The sequence below is a fragment of the Urtica dioica genome, chromosome 7, assembly GCF_054948205.1.
Source record: "Urtica dioica subsp. dioica isolate 48M chromosome 7, U.dioica_male_clone48M_v1_H2, whole genome shotgun sequence".
Lineage (NCBI taxonomy): Eukaryota > Viridiplantae > Streptophyta > Magnoliopsida > Rosales > Urticaceae > Urtica > Urtica dioica.
Window position 1 is genome coordinate 13366570 of NC_142762.1, and position 12352 is coordinate 13378921.

Consider the following 12352-nt stretch of genomic DNA (forward strand, 5'->3'; position numbering starts at 1 on the left):
GACGAGCCGTCCATCACGCACACGGCGCGCTACGCCGGCCGGCCGTGCAGCAGACGGCGCGCGCCGCGCGCTCCATGCGCCGCACGACTTGCGCCGCGCCTGGTGACCCTCGCGCCGCGCCCGGTGACACGCGCGCCGCGCCCCTTGCGCCGCGCGTTGTGCGCCGCTCTTTGTGCGCCGCGCGCGTCGTGCGCCTCCACTTGATGGCATGCGCGATCCTAGTCCCACATGGACGAAAAAGGGACCTTCTAAGGCTCCCAAACACCTATAAATACCCTCTCTCATTGAGGGGAAGATCCATCCCAAAATATCCAAGAATTCTCTTCGTCACTCACGCTTGAACTACGTTCTGACCTGATCCCACGCACGGGTACGTAGGCAGCCGACAGCCAAGGCACGGTCACTCATCCTCCTCACCCCCTACCTCTCCCGAGAGGCGGGTTGATCGGAGAGAACCCTAGCTCGAGACTATCGAGTTCACACTCTTGGCCTGGGTGCGATCACTTGGTCCGGCCTTGGATCGAACCGCCCGAGGTTTTAAATAGTTGTTCATTTTCGTGCGACAACAGAGCGAGCTCGACTCGAGGGGCGAACTGGACTCAAGTTGCGAGCTCGACTCGAGGAGCGAACTTGACTCGAGGAGCGAGCTCGACTCGAGGAATTGCGTGAAGTCGGCACGAGTATCAGTCGACTCGCAGACTCGGAGCTCGACTCGAGGAGCGAACTGGACTCGAGGAGCGAGCTCGACTCGAGGCACGAGCTCGACTCAAGGAACAAACTGGACTCGAGGAGCGAGCTCGACTCGAGGAATTGCGTGAAGTCGGCACGAGGAGTATCAGTCGACTCGCGGACTCGGAGCTCGACTCGAGGAGCGAAATGGACTCGAGGTGCGAACTGGACTCGAGGAGCAAACTGGACTCGAGGAGCGAGCTCGACTCGAGGAGTTGTGTGAAGAGTCCACACGAGGAGTATTAGTCGACCTGCGGACTCGGAGCTCGACTCTAGGAGCGAGCTGGACTCGAGGAGCGAGCTCGACTCGAGGAGCGAGCTGGACTCGAGGAGCGAGCTCGACTCGAGGAGCGAACTGGACTCGAGGAGCGAGCTCGACTCGAGTAATTACGTGAAGTCGGCACGAGTATCAGTCGACTCGCGGACTCGGAGCTCGACTCGAGGAGCGAACTGGACTAGAGGAGCGAGCTCGACTCGAGGCGTGAGCTCGACTTGAGGAGCGAACTGGACTCAAGGAGTGAGCTCGACTCGAGGAATTGCGTGAAGTCGGCACGAGGAGTATCAGTCGACTCGCGGACTCGGAGCTCGACTCGAGGAGCGAACTGGACTCGAGGAGCGAGCTCGACTCGAGGGGTGAACAGGACTCGAGGAGCGAGCTCGACTCGAGGAATTACGTGAAGAGTCGGTACGAAGAGTAACAGTCGACTCGCGGACTCGGAGCTCGACTCGAGGAGTTGTGTGAAGAGTCCGCACGAGGAGTATTAGTCGACCTGCGGACTCGGAGCTCGACTCTAGGAGCGAGCTGGACTCGAGGAGCGAGCTCGACTCGAGGAGCGAGCTGGACTCGAGGAGCGAGCTCGACTCGAGGAGCGAACTGGACTCGAGGAGCGAGCTCGACTCGAGTAATTGCGTGAAGTCGGCACGAGTATCAGTCGACTCGCGGACTCGGAGCTCGACTCGAGGAGCGAACTGGACTCGAGGAGCGAGCTCGACTCGAGGCACGAGCTCGACTCAAGGAACGAACTGGACTCGAGGAGCGAGCTCGACTCGAGGAATTGCGTGAAGTCGGCACGAGGAGTATCAGTCGACTCGCGGACTCGGAGCTCGACTCGAGGAGCGAAATGGACTCGAGGTGCGAACTGGACTCGAGGAGCAAACTGGACTCGAGGAGCGAGCTCGACTCGAGGAGTTGTGTGAAGAGTCCGCACGAGGAGTATTAGTCGACCTGCGGACTCGGAGCTCGACTCGAGGAGCGAGCTGGACTCGAGGAGCGAGCTCGACTCGAGGAGCGAGCTGGACTCGAGGAGCGAACTCGACTCGAGGAGCGAACTGGACTCGAGGAGCGAGCCCGACTCGAGGAATTGCGTGAAGTCGGCACGAGTATCAGTCGACTCGCGGACTCGGAGCTCGACTCGAGGAGCGAACTGGACTAGAGGAGCGAGCTCGACTCGAGGCGCGAGCTCGACTTGAGGAGCGAACTGGACTCGAGGAGCGAGCTCGACTCGAGGAATTGCGTGAAGTCGGCACGAGGAGTATCAGTCGACTCGCGGACTCGGAGGTCGACTCGAGGAGCGAACTGGACTCGAGGAGCGAGCTCGACTCGAGGGGTGAACTGGACTCGAGGAGCGAGCTCGACTCGAGGAATTACGTGAAGAGTCGGTACGAAGAGTAACAGTCGACTCGCAGACTCGGAGCTCGACTCGAGGAGCGAACTGGACTCGAGGAGCGTGCTCGACTAGAGGGGCGAACTGGATTCAAGGAGCGAGCTCGACCCGAGGAGCGAACTGGACTCAAGGAGCGAGCTCGACCCGAGGAGCGAGCTCGACTCGAGGAGTGAACTGGACTCGAGGAGCGAGCTCGACTTGAGGAGCGAACTGGACTCGAGGAGCGAGCTCGAGTCGAGGAGCGAACTGGACTCGAGGAGCGAGCTCGACTCGAGGAGCGAACTGGACTCGAGGATCGAGCTTGACTGGAGTAATTGCGTGAAGTCGGCACGTGAACTGGACTCGAGGAGCTAGCTCGAGTCGAGGAGCGAACTGGACTCGAGGAGCGAGCTCGACTCGAGGAGCGAACTGGACTCGAGGATCGAGCTTGACTGGAGGAATTGCGTGAAGTCGGCACGTGAACTGGACTCGAGGAGCGAGGTCGACTCGAGGAGCGAACTGGACTCGAGGAGCGAGCTTGACTCGAGGAGCCAACTGGACTCGAGGAGTGAGTTCGACTCGAGGAGCGAACTAGACTCGAGGAGCGAGCTTGACTCGAGGAGCGAACTAGACTCGAGGAGCGAGCTCGACTCGAGGAATTGCGTGAAGTCGGCACGCGAACTGGATTCGAGGAGCGAGCTCGACTCGAGGGGCGAACTGGACTCGAGGAGCGAGCTCGACTCGAGGAATTACGTGAAGAGTCGGTACGAGGAGTAATAGTTGACTCGCGGACTCGGAGCTCGACTCGAGGAGCGAACTGGACTCGAGGAGCGAGCTCGACTCGAGGGGCGAACTGGACTCAAGGAGCGAGCTCGACCCGAGGAGCGAGCTCGACCCGAGGAGCGAACTGGACTCGAGGAGCGAGCTCGACCCGAGGAGCGAGCTCGACTCGAGGAGCGAACTGGACTCGAGGAGCGAACTGGACTCGAGGAGCGAGCTCGACTCGAGGAGCGAACTAGACTCGAGGAGCGAGCTCGACTCCAGGAATTGCGTGAAGTCGGCACGAGTATCAGTCGACTCGCGGACTCGGAGCTCGACTCGAGGAGCAAACTGGACTCGAGGAGCGAGCTCGACTCGAGGCGCGAGCTCGACTCGAGGAGCGAACTGGACTCGAGGAGCGAGCTCGACACGAGGAATTGCGTGAAGTCGGCACGAGGAGTATCAGTCGACTCGCGGAGTCGGAGCTCGACTCGAGGAGCGAGCTCGACTCGAGGAGTTACGTGAAGATTGTCTCTCTTTGGGACCTCCGGCCTAACCATCGGCCCCTTGAGATTTTGTTATTGAGTTGTTTTTGTTTTTGATTGAGCATTGATCCCCATTAGCCCCCCATGTTTCTTGCGTTTGTGAGACGAAGGCCAAGAAACTCTCGTGTTGGAGGTATACAACAGTGTGTTAGAATAATTCTCTATTGCAATAAAGGGGGTCGTTGCAGGTAGTCATGGCGCATGGCCTTTTTTGAAAAAGAAAATTACATTTTTGAAATAAAAGCGATCACGAGGTCGATCGAGTTCGGTCGTGAGCTTGCGGGTGGAAGCTGTGACAATCATGGCTTGCTGGCAGATGCGACGAATTCCTTGAAGTCCCCACTTCGAACTAGGGAATCAATTCGTTTCCTAAGCTGGTAGCATTTTGTTGTCGCGTGCCCGTGGTCATGGTGATATTTGCATTGCTTGCTCTCGTCCCTCGTCGCGGGGTCCGTCTTTAACGTGGCCGGAGGTCCTAGCTTCTCCTTGTGTAAGCTCAGGATCCGGTCGGGCGCCGTGTTGAGTGGGACGAAGGATCGCTACGGGGCTGGAGACAGATGGTCATTAGGGACTCGACTGCTTCTACGCCTCTTCCTTCGCGAGCCGAGACCTGTGGCCGGCGCCATGAATGGGGGGCCGCGCCTTTTGTTGGGTGCGCGGTCAGCAACGTTGGGTGGTTGATGTCCCAAGACGACTTCTCTCTTGACCCCGCGTCGGGCGTTGAGTTTTTCTCTCAAGTCGTTCCCATGAGACTCCCTTCGGGAATTGAGGTGATCTCTCAAGTCTCCGGTGGCCGTCCCTATTACTTTAGGCGAGGATACGTCATTTGGGTGACGTCCTCGACAGACGCCACGGCCACTGACGTCGTCATCTCCCCGGGGGTTTTGGACGCGGATGGTGAGCTTGGAGCGTCCCTTTCGGGACCTAGAGGCCGAGTGTCCCCGAGCATTACTCGACCCTTGACGCCCTGGCGTGGTCGCCCGAGGGTGTCCCCTCGAGGGTGCGTGCGTGTGCCCATTAGAAATTTGACGTCTAGACGCGGTCGCCCGAGGGAGTCCCCTTGGAAGCGTGCGCGTGCGTCCGCTTTCGTGAAGAGCGTGGTGGAGGTCGGTCTTGTTGCCTCTCGACTTTGCCACGCAATCGGGGTCTTTCTCGTGGTGGTTGACGTCGTCGACGTTGTTGGAGTCGAGGAGGTCGGCGATGAGCGTGCCGGTGACGCCGGGGCGGTCTAGGAGCTCGGCGAGCCTTCGAGCCGTGTCCTCTCGGACTACGGCCTCGGGGTCATTCGTTGGGTCTCGGGCCTTGCTCTCATTATCATGAGGTTGCCCTTCGAGACGGTGCGCGGAGCTTTGGAGGTCGTGCCTCGAGCTAGTCGCTCGGACGCCCACGGAGGTGGCGGGGACACGACTCATCTCTCGAGAATCTTAGAAGTAGCGAAAATGTGGAATGGAAGGGAGAGCGTGCTGGGGGCGAACAGATCTGCAGCGCCGGTGGGAGTCGAGGCTTCGGCGAGCACCGGAGTCGGCTTGCGCGCGCTGGGGCCGAACAGATCTGCAGCGCCGGTGGGAGTCGAGGCTTCGGCGGGCGTCGGAGCTGGTTCGCGAGCGCCGGGGTCGGCGGGATCTGCAGCGTCGGCTGGGATGGAGGCTCCAGCGAGCACCGGAGTCGGCTCGCGCGTGCTGGGGCAGAACAGATCTGCAGCGCCGTCTCCTTGTCCCTTTTTTTTCGTTGGAGAGTCTGAGATGATGACCAGAGAGGAATCTCTTTTTCTCTCTTTTGTTTTGTGGCTGAAGAATAAAATGGGAGAGAGAATCTGTTTGGAGAGGAAATTGTTGGCTTTGATTTTTTGGTGGTCTTCCGTGGAGGAAGCGAGTTTGCCGGTGGAGAGCTCGTGGTTGTTCTCGAGATCCCCTCCTTCTAGCGCCAAAATGTTGTCGCCGTTTTTCGGACAACGATTTAGGAGCCACATGCGGTTAGACCCAAGGCCGGACCGAGTGGCCTCGCTTGGGCTCGAGCGTGTCGGACTCGGTGTCCCGAGTCTTCCCTTGGCTGTCTGTGCTGTCTGAGCTCGCCGGGGTACCTGGAAAGGATGAGAGAACCGTGAGCTAAGAAGGGAAAACAGAAGGGGTGCCTCTGTTTACCTCTCCGACGCTCAACATTAGTGGGATTGAGGTGGAGTATAGAGGATTTAGAGGGTAAGGGGCCAAAGATGAGGAAACGAGTGAAGTCTGAGTTCTACAGCGTTTCTGGACTCAAAAATGGGTTACCTGGAGAAGGTGAGAGGCGCCTGTATTTATAGGCGACCAAGAGGTCACTGGTGGGCCCCCTTGGCCGAGGATTACACGGGCTGGCGTCATTGGCGTGTCCCTTGGCCGAGGATGATGTAGGTTGGCAGAGGATAAAATAGGCTCGGCAGAGGATAACATAGGATGGCGTCATTGGTGGGCCCCTTGGCCAGATAGCACAGGGCTGAGGATAGGCTTGTGAGGGCGAGGTCGAGCTCGTGAGGCCGAGGTCGAGCTCGCCTGGAGGTCGAGCTCGGGCGGCCGAGTGGAGGTCGAGCTCGCTTGGAGGTCGAGCTCGCCTGGAGGTCGTTCGTGAGGCCGAGGTTGCTCGTGAGGCCGAGGTCGAGCTCGCCTGGAGGTCGAGCTCGGGCGGTCGAGTGGAGGTCGAGCTTGGGAGGCCGGGACTTGGCCGGCCGGGGCGTGCTGTTACCGAACTGGCGGATAATACAGCATTTTCACGTGGTTCTCCGAACCGCGACGTCTATTGACATCTTTACCCATGTCGGTCATTGACGGGCCGACAACATTAAGTATGAGATGATCGGTGGTTGTCTCATATGGCCAACGATTCCTATAAAACTGGTAGTTAGTGCATAGTTATGAATGTGCATGAACCACGATTGCTTTACTATTCTGAGATGGTCCTCATTTTCGCTAGGTGGACTTTGTTACACCTTAGTGAAATGGACTGCTGCTATTGGTGAATTACCAAGGAATATAAAAACTGGGTACTTTTAGAGATTAGTATTTTTCCCCGTGCTTATGCATTATGTTTTTATATCATAAAGAGGAAATGACGGCAAAAGTCCCTTAAGTTTTACGAAACAGCTAACATAATCCCTATTCTTTATTTTGAATGGTAAAAGTCCCTAATCTTGACGATTACACATTCCGTTGGTCCCTAATACTATATGACGTTAAATTGTTAACAGAATCAACATTTAAAAAAAATGTAAAATAAATCATCAAAACATTTAAAACAATTCAAACAATGAAAATAAAAACAAAACCTATATCGACGTCGGAGGGAACCACCCGAGGAACGAGGAGTGGGACGACTACGCCTCCGACGGGCCCATCGTCGACTCTGACGAAAACAACTTGCAGAGCCCGCTGATATCGCACCAGATGATGAGCGAGGACAAGGACATGGGCCCGCCGACCCACGGGAGCCTCTTGAATGTAAGGCAGAGCAGCCTCGTTGGAAATGCCACCGAGGGAGGGAGCACCGGCATCGGCGGGGGGGGGGGGGGGTGGCAGCTGGACTCGAAGTGGATCGAGAGAGAGGGTCAAGACGGGAAGAATGAAGGAGGTTTCAAGAGAATCTACCTTCACCAAGAAGGCATCCTCGGGTCCCGCAGAGAGTCCATCGCCTCCATCGCCGGAGGAGAGCCTGTGCCCGTGAAGAGCGAGTACGTCCAGGCCGCCGCCGTCGTCTCTCAGCCCGCCCTTTACTCGCAGGAGCTCATGCATCAGAACCCGATCGGCCCCGCCATGGTTCACCCGGCCGCCGCTCCTCAAGGCCCCAGTTGGAGGGAACTTTTCGAGCACTGAGTCAAATGCCTTGGTCGTCGGTGTGGGGATTCAAATCCTTCAGTAGGTAAAATAAAAATAACCTCTCTGCTCAAATCTTTCTTTCTTTCTCTGTCCCTTCTATTGTTTGAATTGCTTTAAATGTTTTAATGATTTATTTTTGATTTATTTTACAAAAAAAATGTTTAAATGTTGATTCTGTTAACAATTTAACGTCATATAGCATTAGGGACCAACAGAATGTGTAATTTTCAAGATTAGGGACTTTTACCATTCAAAATAAATAATATGGATTATGTTAGCTGTTTCCTAAAACTTAAGGGACTTTTGTCATCATTTCCTCTATCCTAAATATTATTTATAGTTGTTTCTTTTCATATTGCTAATAATTGTAGTTCTAAATTTTAATAATCACATTGAACCCTATTATGGCCTTGTTGTCGAACGACGTTCTCACTGGTGATAACTTTCCAAAATTGAAGTCGAACCTTAACATCGTGCTGGTGAGTGAAAGCATATGTTTTATCCTCCATGAAGAGAGACCTTCATTCCCTGCTCATAATGCCTCCAAGAACTTAATGGAGGATTATGACAAACGGGTCATGGCTAACAACAAAGCTATGGCCTACATGCTCGCGTGCATATCTGATGTGTTGCGAACAAAAATGGAAGGGAATGAGACTGTTGTGGAAATCCTTGACACACTGCAGGAAATGTTTGGGAACCCCGGTGAGGGATCATGTCATGAAAATGACTAACTACTTCACCGATGCTGAACTCCATGGGGCAGAGATGAATGAGGTCACTCAGGTGGGGTGAGACAGTCCATAACTCAACTTATTCATGATATAGTTGGATGTGAACTATATGAAGTCACTCGAAAGGGAATAATCCTAAATTCCATTTCGAGTGACTTCATACAGTTCACATCCAACTATATCATGAATAAGTTGAGTTATGGACTGTCTCAGCTGTTGAATGAAATATAGACTTTCGAGTTCTATCACTCGACATTGGAAGAACAAAGGGTCGGAAAATTATGCTAACAAGAGTTCGTCTCAAATAACCAAGAAGAACTGGACTTCTGGTACTGAGTCATCTAAGGCACGACCTAGTACCTCAAAGGGGATAGCTCCCGCTAAGAGGGAACTGAAAAACTTCAAGAAGAGTGGAAAAGGAAAAGAAAAGAAGCAAGAAACCATTGGTAAATGTCACCACTGCAACACTGAAGGTCATTGGCGAAGGCACTGTCCTTTGTATTTGGCCGAGCTTGAGAAAAATAAGAAGAATTCTGGTATGGTACCTTAAAATTCATGATTAAAGATATCCTAAATTTTTTTTTGAAAATAATTATTCATGAGCATATTTCTTCTCTTGTTGCAGAGTAGATCTGATGGAGCACACAAGTGTTAAGCTTGCTAAACAATGTCAGATTCAAGCCCGAGTTGTAGATAAGCTGATGCTCCATCTGAAGATCTAATTTCTTGCTAGTTTCATTATTTTTGGAATGATATTTTGAACATGTTGATGTGTCTTTATCATCCGAGTTTTTCTGAACTGTGGCCTTCGTGGATATTTCAGAGATGATGAATCTTTTCTTTTTTCTTATACATTAAATTATGTTTTATATTTGATTATGAACACATGGTTGTGTCATATGAATATCATTCCCTCTTTGATTCCTAGAATGCATTTGAAGTTTTTATGATAATGTTTATGCATGAATGCTTTATGCTTAATAATGTGGATGTTATAGAGTATGAAGGACTTAGTGTTCCGTTCATACACTATAAGTGAGCTTTATAATGTTCTATTAGCTGAATCTCTATTAGAAATTAAATAAGCATTTAATTTCTTTATTTCTTATAATTGAATGTGTTTAAGAACTCTTCGGATCTCTAAGAGCGTCTAAAGAAAAGTTACCTCTTGTTTCGAAAATGATTTGTGCGAATAACAGGTAGTAAGGAAACACAACAAAAGTTATTGTTGATGATGAAGAGTTAGTGGGAGCATCTTTGTGTTGAAATTGATCTAGGGTTTAAGAAAAAGTTTAACGCTTCAGTAAGCGGCGAAATTTAAAAAAAATTATTTTGACAAGTAAAACGTTTTTACTAACCTAGACAAAGAGCAAGCACATGTAAATAAAAACCAATATGAGCATTAAAGATTACTAACCTTTTTAGAAGCTTGAACGTTGAGAAGCTTTTGGAAAAGGTTACAACATTCGTCTCCCCTCGCAGCACATCTCTCTTCCTTCCTCGGCAACTCGAGCAACCACGAAAGTTTCTATCACTAAATCACTCGAGAGAAAAAGGAATTAGTGTGTGGGCACTTTTAAACACTACGACTTAAGAACGAGTCTTGAAGTCGAAGAGCTAAACTCTAGGTCAAATGAGGACGTAGGTGCCAAAACAAAAATGAAATTGAATAGAGAGAGAGAGAGAGAGGAGTCGGCCAAGTCTAGAGAGAGAAGCTCTCAATCTCTAAAACTTTGGATGAATGAAATGTGTGGAATGAGGCTCCTATTTATAGGAGAGGTCTCACCTTCAATAAGGTAGTTTCCTCTTCTATAGAATATCACATATTCATGAGCCAATTTCCCTTTTCCTTCATAGAGTCACACGGCCAAGACTTGCCAAGCAAGTCCTTGGATTTGTTTCCTATTTTATTTTGCTTCTCCCTTGACCCTTATGGCCGAATTTCCCTTATGCCATGCATAGGAAATTTGTTTCCTCTTTTTCTTTTGGCAAGTATCTTGATACATTCATTTGCCTAGGGTAGTAGGCGCCCATGTTCACTCTAGAAGGGGCTTCTAGAAGCTCCTTCATTTGTTCATGATAACATCGAAAAGGCCCATTAAGAATTTTCAATAAAATTCTTATGAAATGAAATTAATCCACAAGGCCCAATGATCAACTCATGGCCGAGTTTTATTGAGTCATCAAATGACCTTGTCAAAAAATTTATTGACATTCATTTCATCCTATGTCTCAAAAGACAAAAATACCCTTTCGACAATTTTCACAAAACTTGTCTCGTTCTTGTTTTGACTTAGCTTCTAGTTTAACTATTCCTACGCGATGTGATTCATGACAGTGACCTCATGGATCCAAATGAACAAAGCTTGAGCTAAACACTTGGACTCAAAAGTTCACAAACCTTTTCCAAGTTTAGCTTAATGTCAACTGACTCCACTAAAGAGTTGACACTAAAATACTCTCGGTTCAAATGAATTTATTTTCTACTCAAGAATTCAACCAAATTATGATGAGCGGATCCACTGAAAATTATCTATATTTAGCCTTCATGAATATCATCAGCTAGTCGGGATTTACAAAATTACCATTTTACCCTTCTAGCTGTTATTTCCTCAACTCCTTTGTCGATTGTGAATAAGTTAGAAACAACGTATTGACGAGGAGCTAACAAGTCACATTGTTTCATCCAAAAAAGTCAAGACTCAATTTGGACACTGGCTAGTTCATTTATTCACACTCCAAGGAACAAAGCACGAGGTGATATACATTGCATTTCAGCAATCTTGTACATGAATTCCATATCTATGAGAACTTCACAAAGTTACTCATGGCATTCTCACAACTTAGTATTTCACCAATAGGCCTTGTTCGGAATCACATAGTGAGTCCGAACTCTGACTTTCTCAAATGAGAATACGTAAGGTGTGAAATGGCATGTCTCATTTCAGGATTAAGGTAAGCACGATGCAATTCATACGTAGTGACTTCGAGACATAAGAGGTCAAATGGTTTGTTCTTATCTTGTCTCTAGAAGTGCACTGGTCAATTCAGTACCTTCATAAGATGCCTAGAAGAACTATAGAGTCTCCAACTCTCAATGCCTCATAACCCGACATCATAGATTCTTCCAACAATCATACTGAGGTCAATAGTCCTTTGACCCTTAGATTGCGAATGTATCATTTTAAGCAAACTACGAAGAGTTTGTTCATGCAAATCTACATTTGTCTCTTCGTAAGTTGTTAAGTTTGTTTATGGACTAAAGACTAGTGTTTTATCATAAAGCTTCAGACAAGGAAGATTGAATGAACGTTTCAACTTTTATTAATAAATAAGCAATTACAAGCAAGAGTCTTCGTGAGACTTTATTACATCAAATGTACAAAATAAAGACTACAACTCTTCTTGTGGGCACCATTGACAACACTTTGATCCTAGCCACTAATAATTCATTAATTGAGTTGGAGCTTCCTTAATTGGAACCTAGCTACTCTAGTTCACCAAATGAGTAGGAGCTTCCTTAATTGGAACCTAGCTACTCTATTTCTCTAAATGAGTGGGAGCTTTCTTAATTGGAACCTAGCTTCTCTACTTCATTAATTAAGTGGGAGCTTCCTTAATTGGAACCTAGCTACTCTAGTACACTAAATGAGTGAAGCTTCGTTAATTGGAACCTAGCTACTCTAGTTCACCAAATGAGTGGGAGCTTCCTTAATTGGAACCTAGCTACTCTAGTGAGAGCTTTCTTAATAATAACCTAGCTACTCTAGTTCATTAAATAAGTGAGAGCATCCTTTAAATAGCCACTATGTTTTTGAAATTATTAAGTGGGAGCATCCTCAATTGGATCCTAGACACTGTTGTTCGTCGATTAAATGGGAGGTTCCGAACCTAGCCACTTGTTGTTCAATGTATAGATCATCCTTCACAGGATCAAGCTCATCATTAATGATGACCTTTTTGCTATCATTTAATAATTTGAGTGGAAGGGTAATTGTTGGAATAGATCTAGGATTAAGAATAATTTATCGCTTCTAGCAAGCGGCGGAATATAAAAAAAATTTAAAACACGTAAAACGATTTTACTACCTAGACAAAGT

At 49.5% G+C, this 12352-nt stretch overlaps 2 protein-coding genes across 2 annotated transcripts; both read left to right on the forward strand.

The window, feature by feature from the left end:
* Positions 1 to 1411: 1411 nt before the first annotated feature.
* Positions 1412 to 7515, forward strand: LOC149390255 (monosaccharide-sensing protein 2-like; the record flags this gene model as incomplete). Its single annotated transcript, XM_089619724.1, has 2 exons — positions 1412 to 1423; positions 7009 to 7515. Coding segments are annotated over 2 exons (519 nt in total), but the record flags the coding sequence as incomplete, so codon positions are not given.
* Positions 7516 to 7922: 407 nt separating this feature from the next.
* On the forward strand, positions 7923 to 8974 carry LOC149390256 (uncharacterized). The gene is made up of 2 exons (XM_089619725.1): positions 7923 to 8209; positions 8878 to 8974. Exons 1-2 carry the CDS (start codon positions 7923 to 7925, stop codon positions 8972 to 8974), a joined length of 384 nt encoding a protein of 127 aa, XP_089475851.1.
* The last annotated feature ends 3378 nt before the right edge of the window (positions 8975 to 12352 follow it).

What these genes read in the sequence shown, in the direction of transcription:
- LOC149390256 (XM_089619725.1), top strand. Translation starts at nt 7,923, where the DNA reads ATGGCCTTGTTGTCGAACGACGTTCTCACTGGTGATAACTTTCCAAAA. An exon ending in CTTGACACACTGCAGGAAAT is followed by an intron (nt 8,210 to 8,877) that starts GTTTGGGAACCC and finishes CTCTTGTTGCAG; the next exon opens with AGTAGATCTGATGGAGCACA.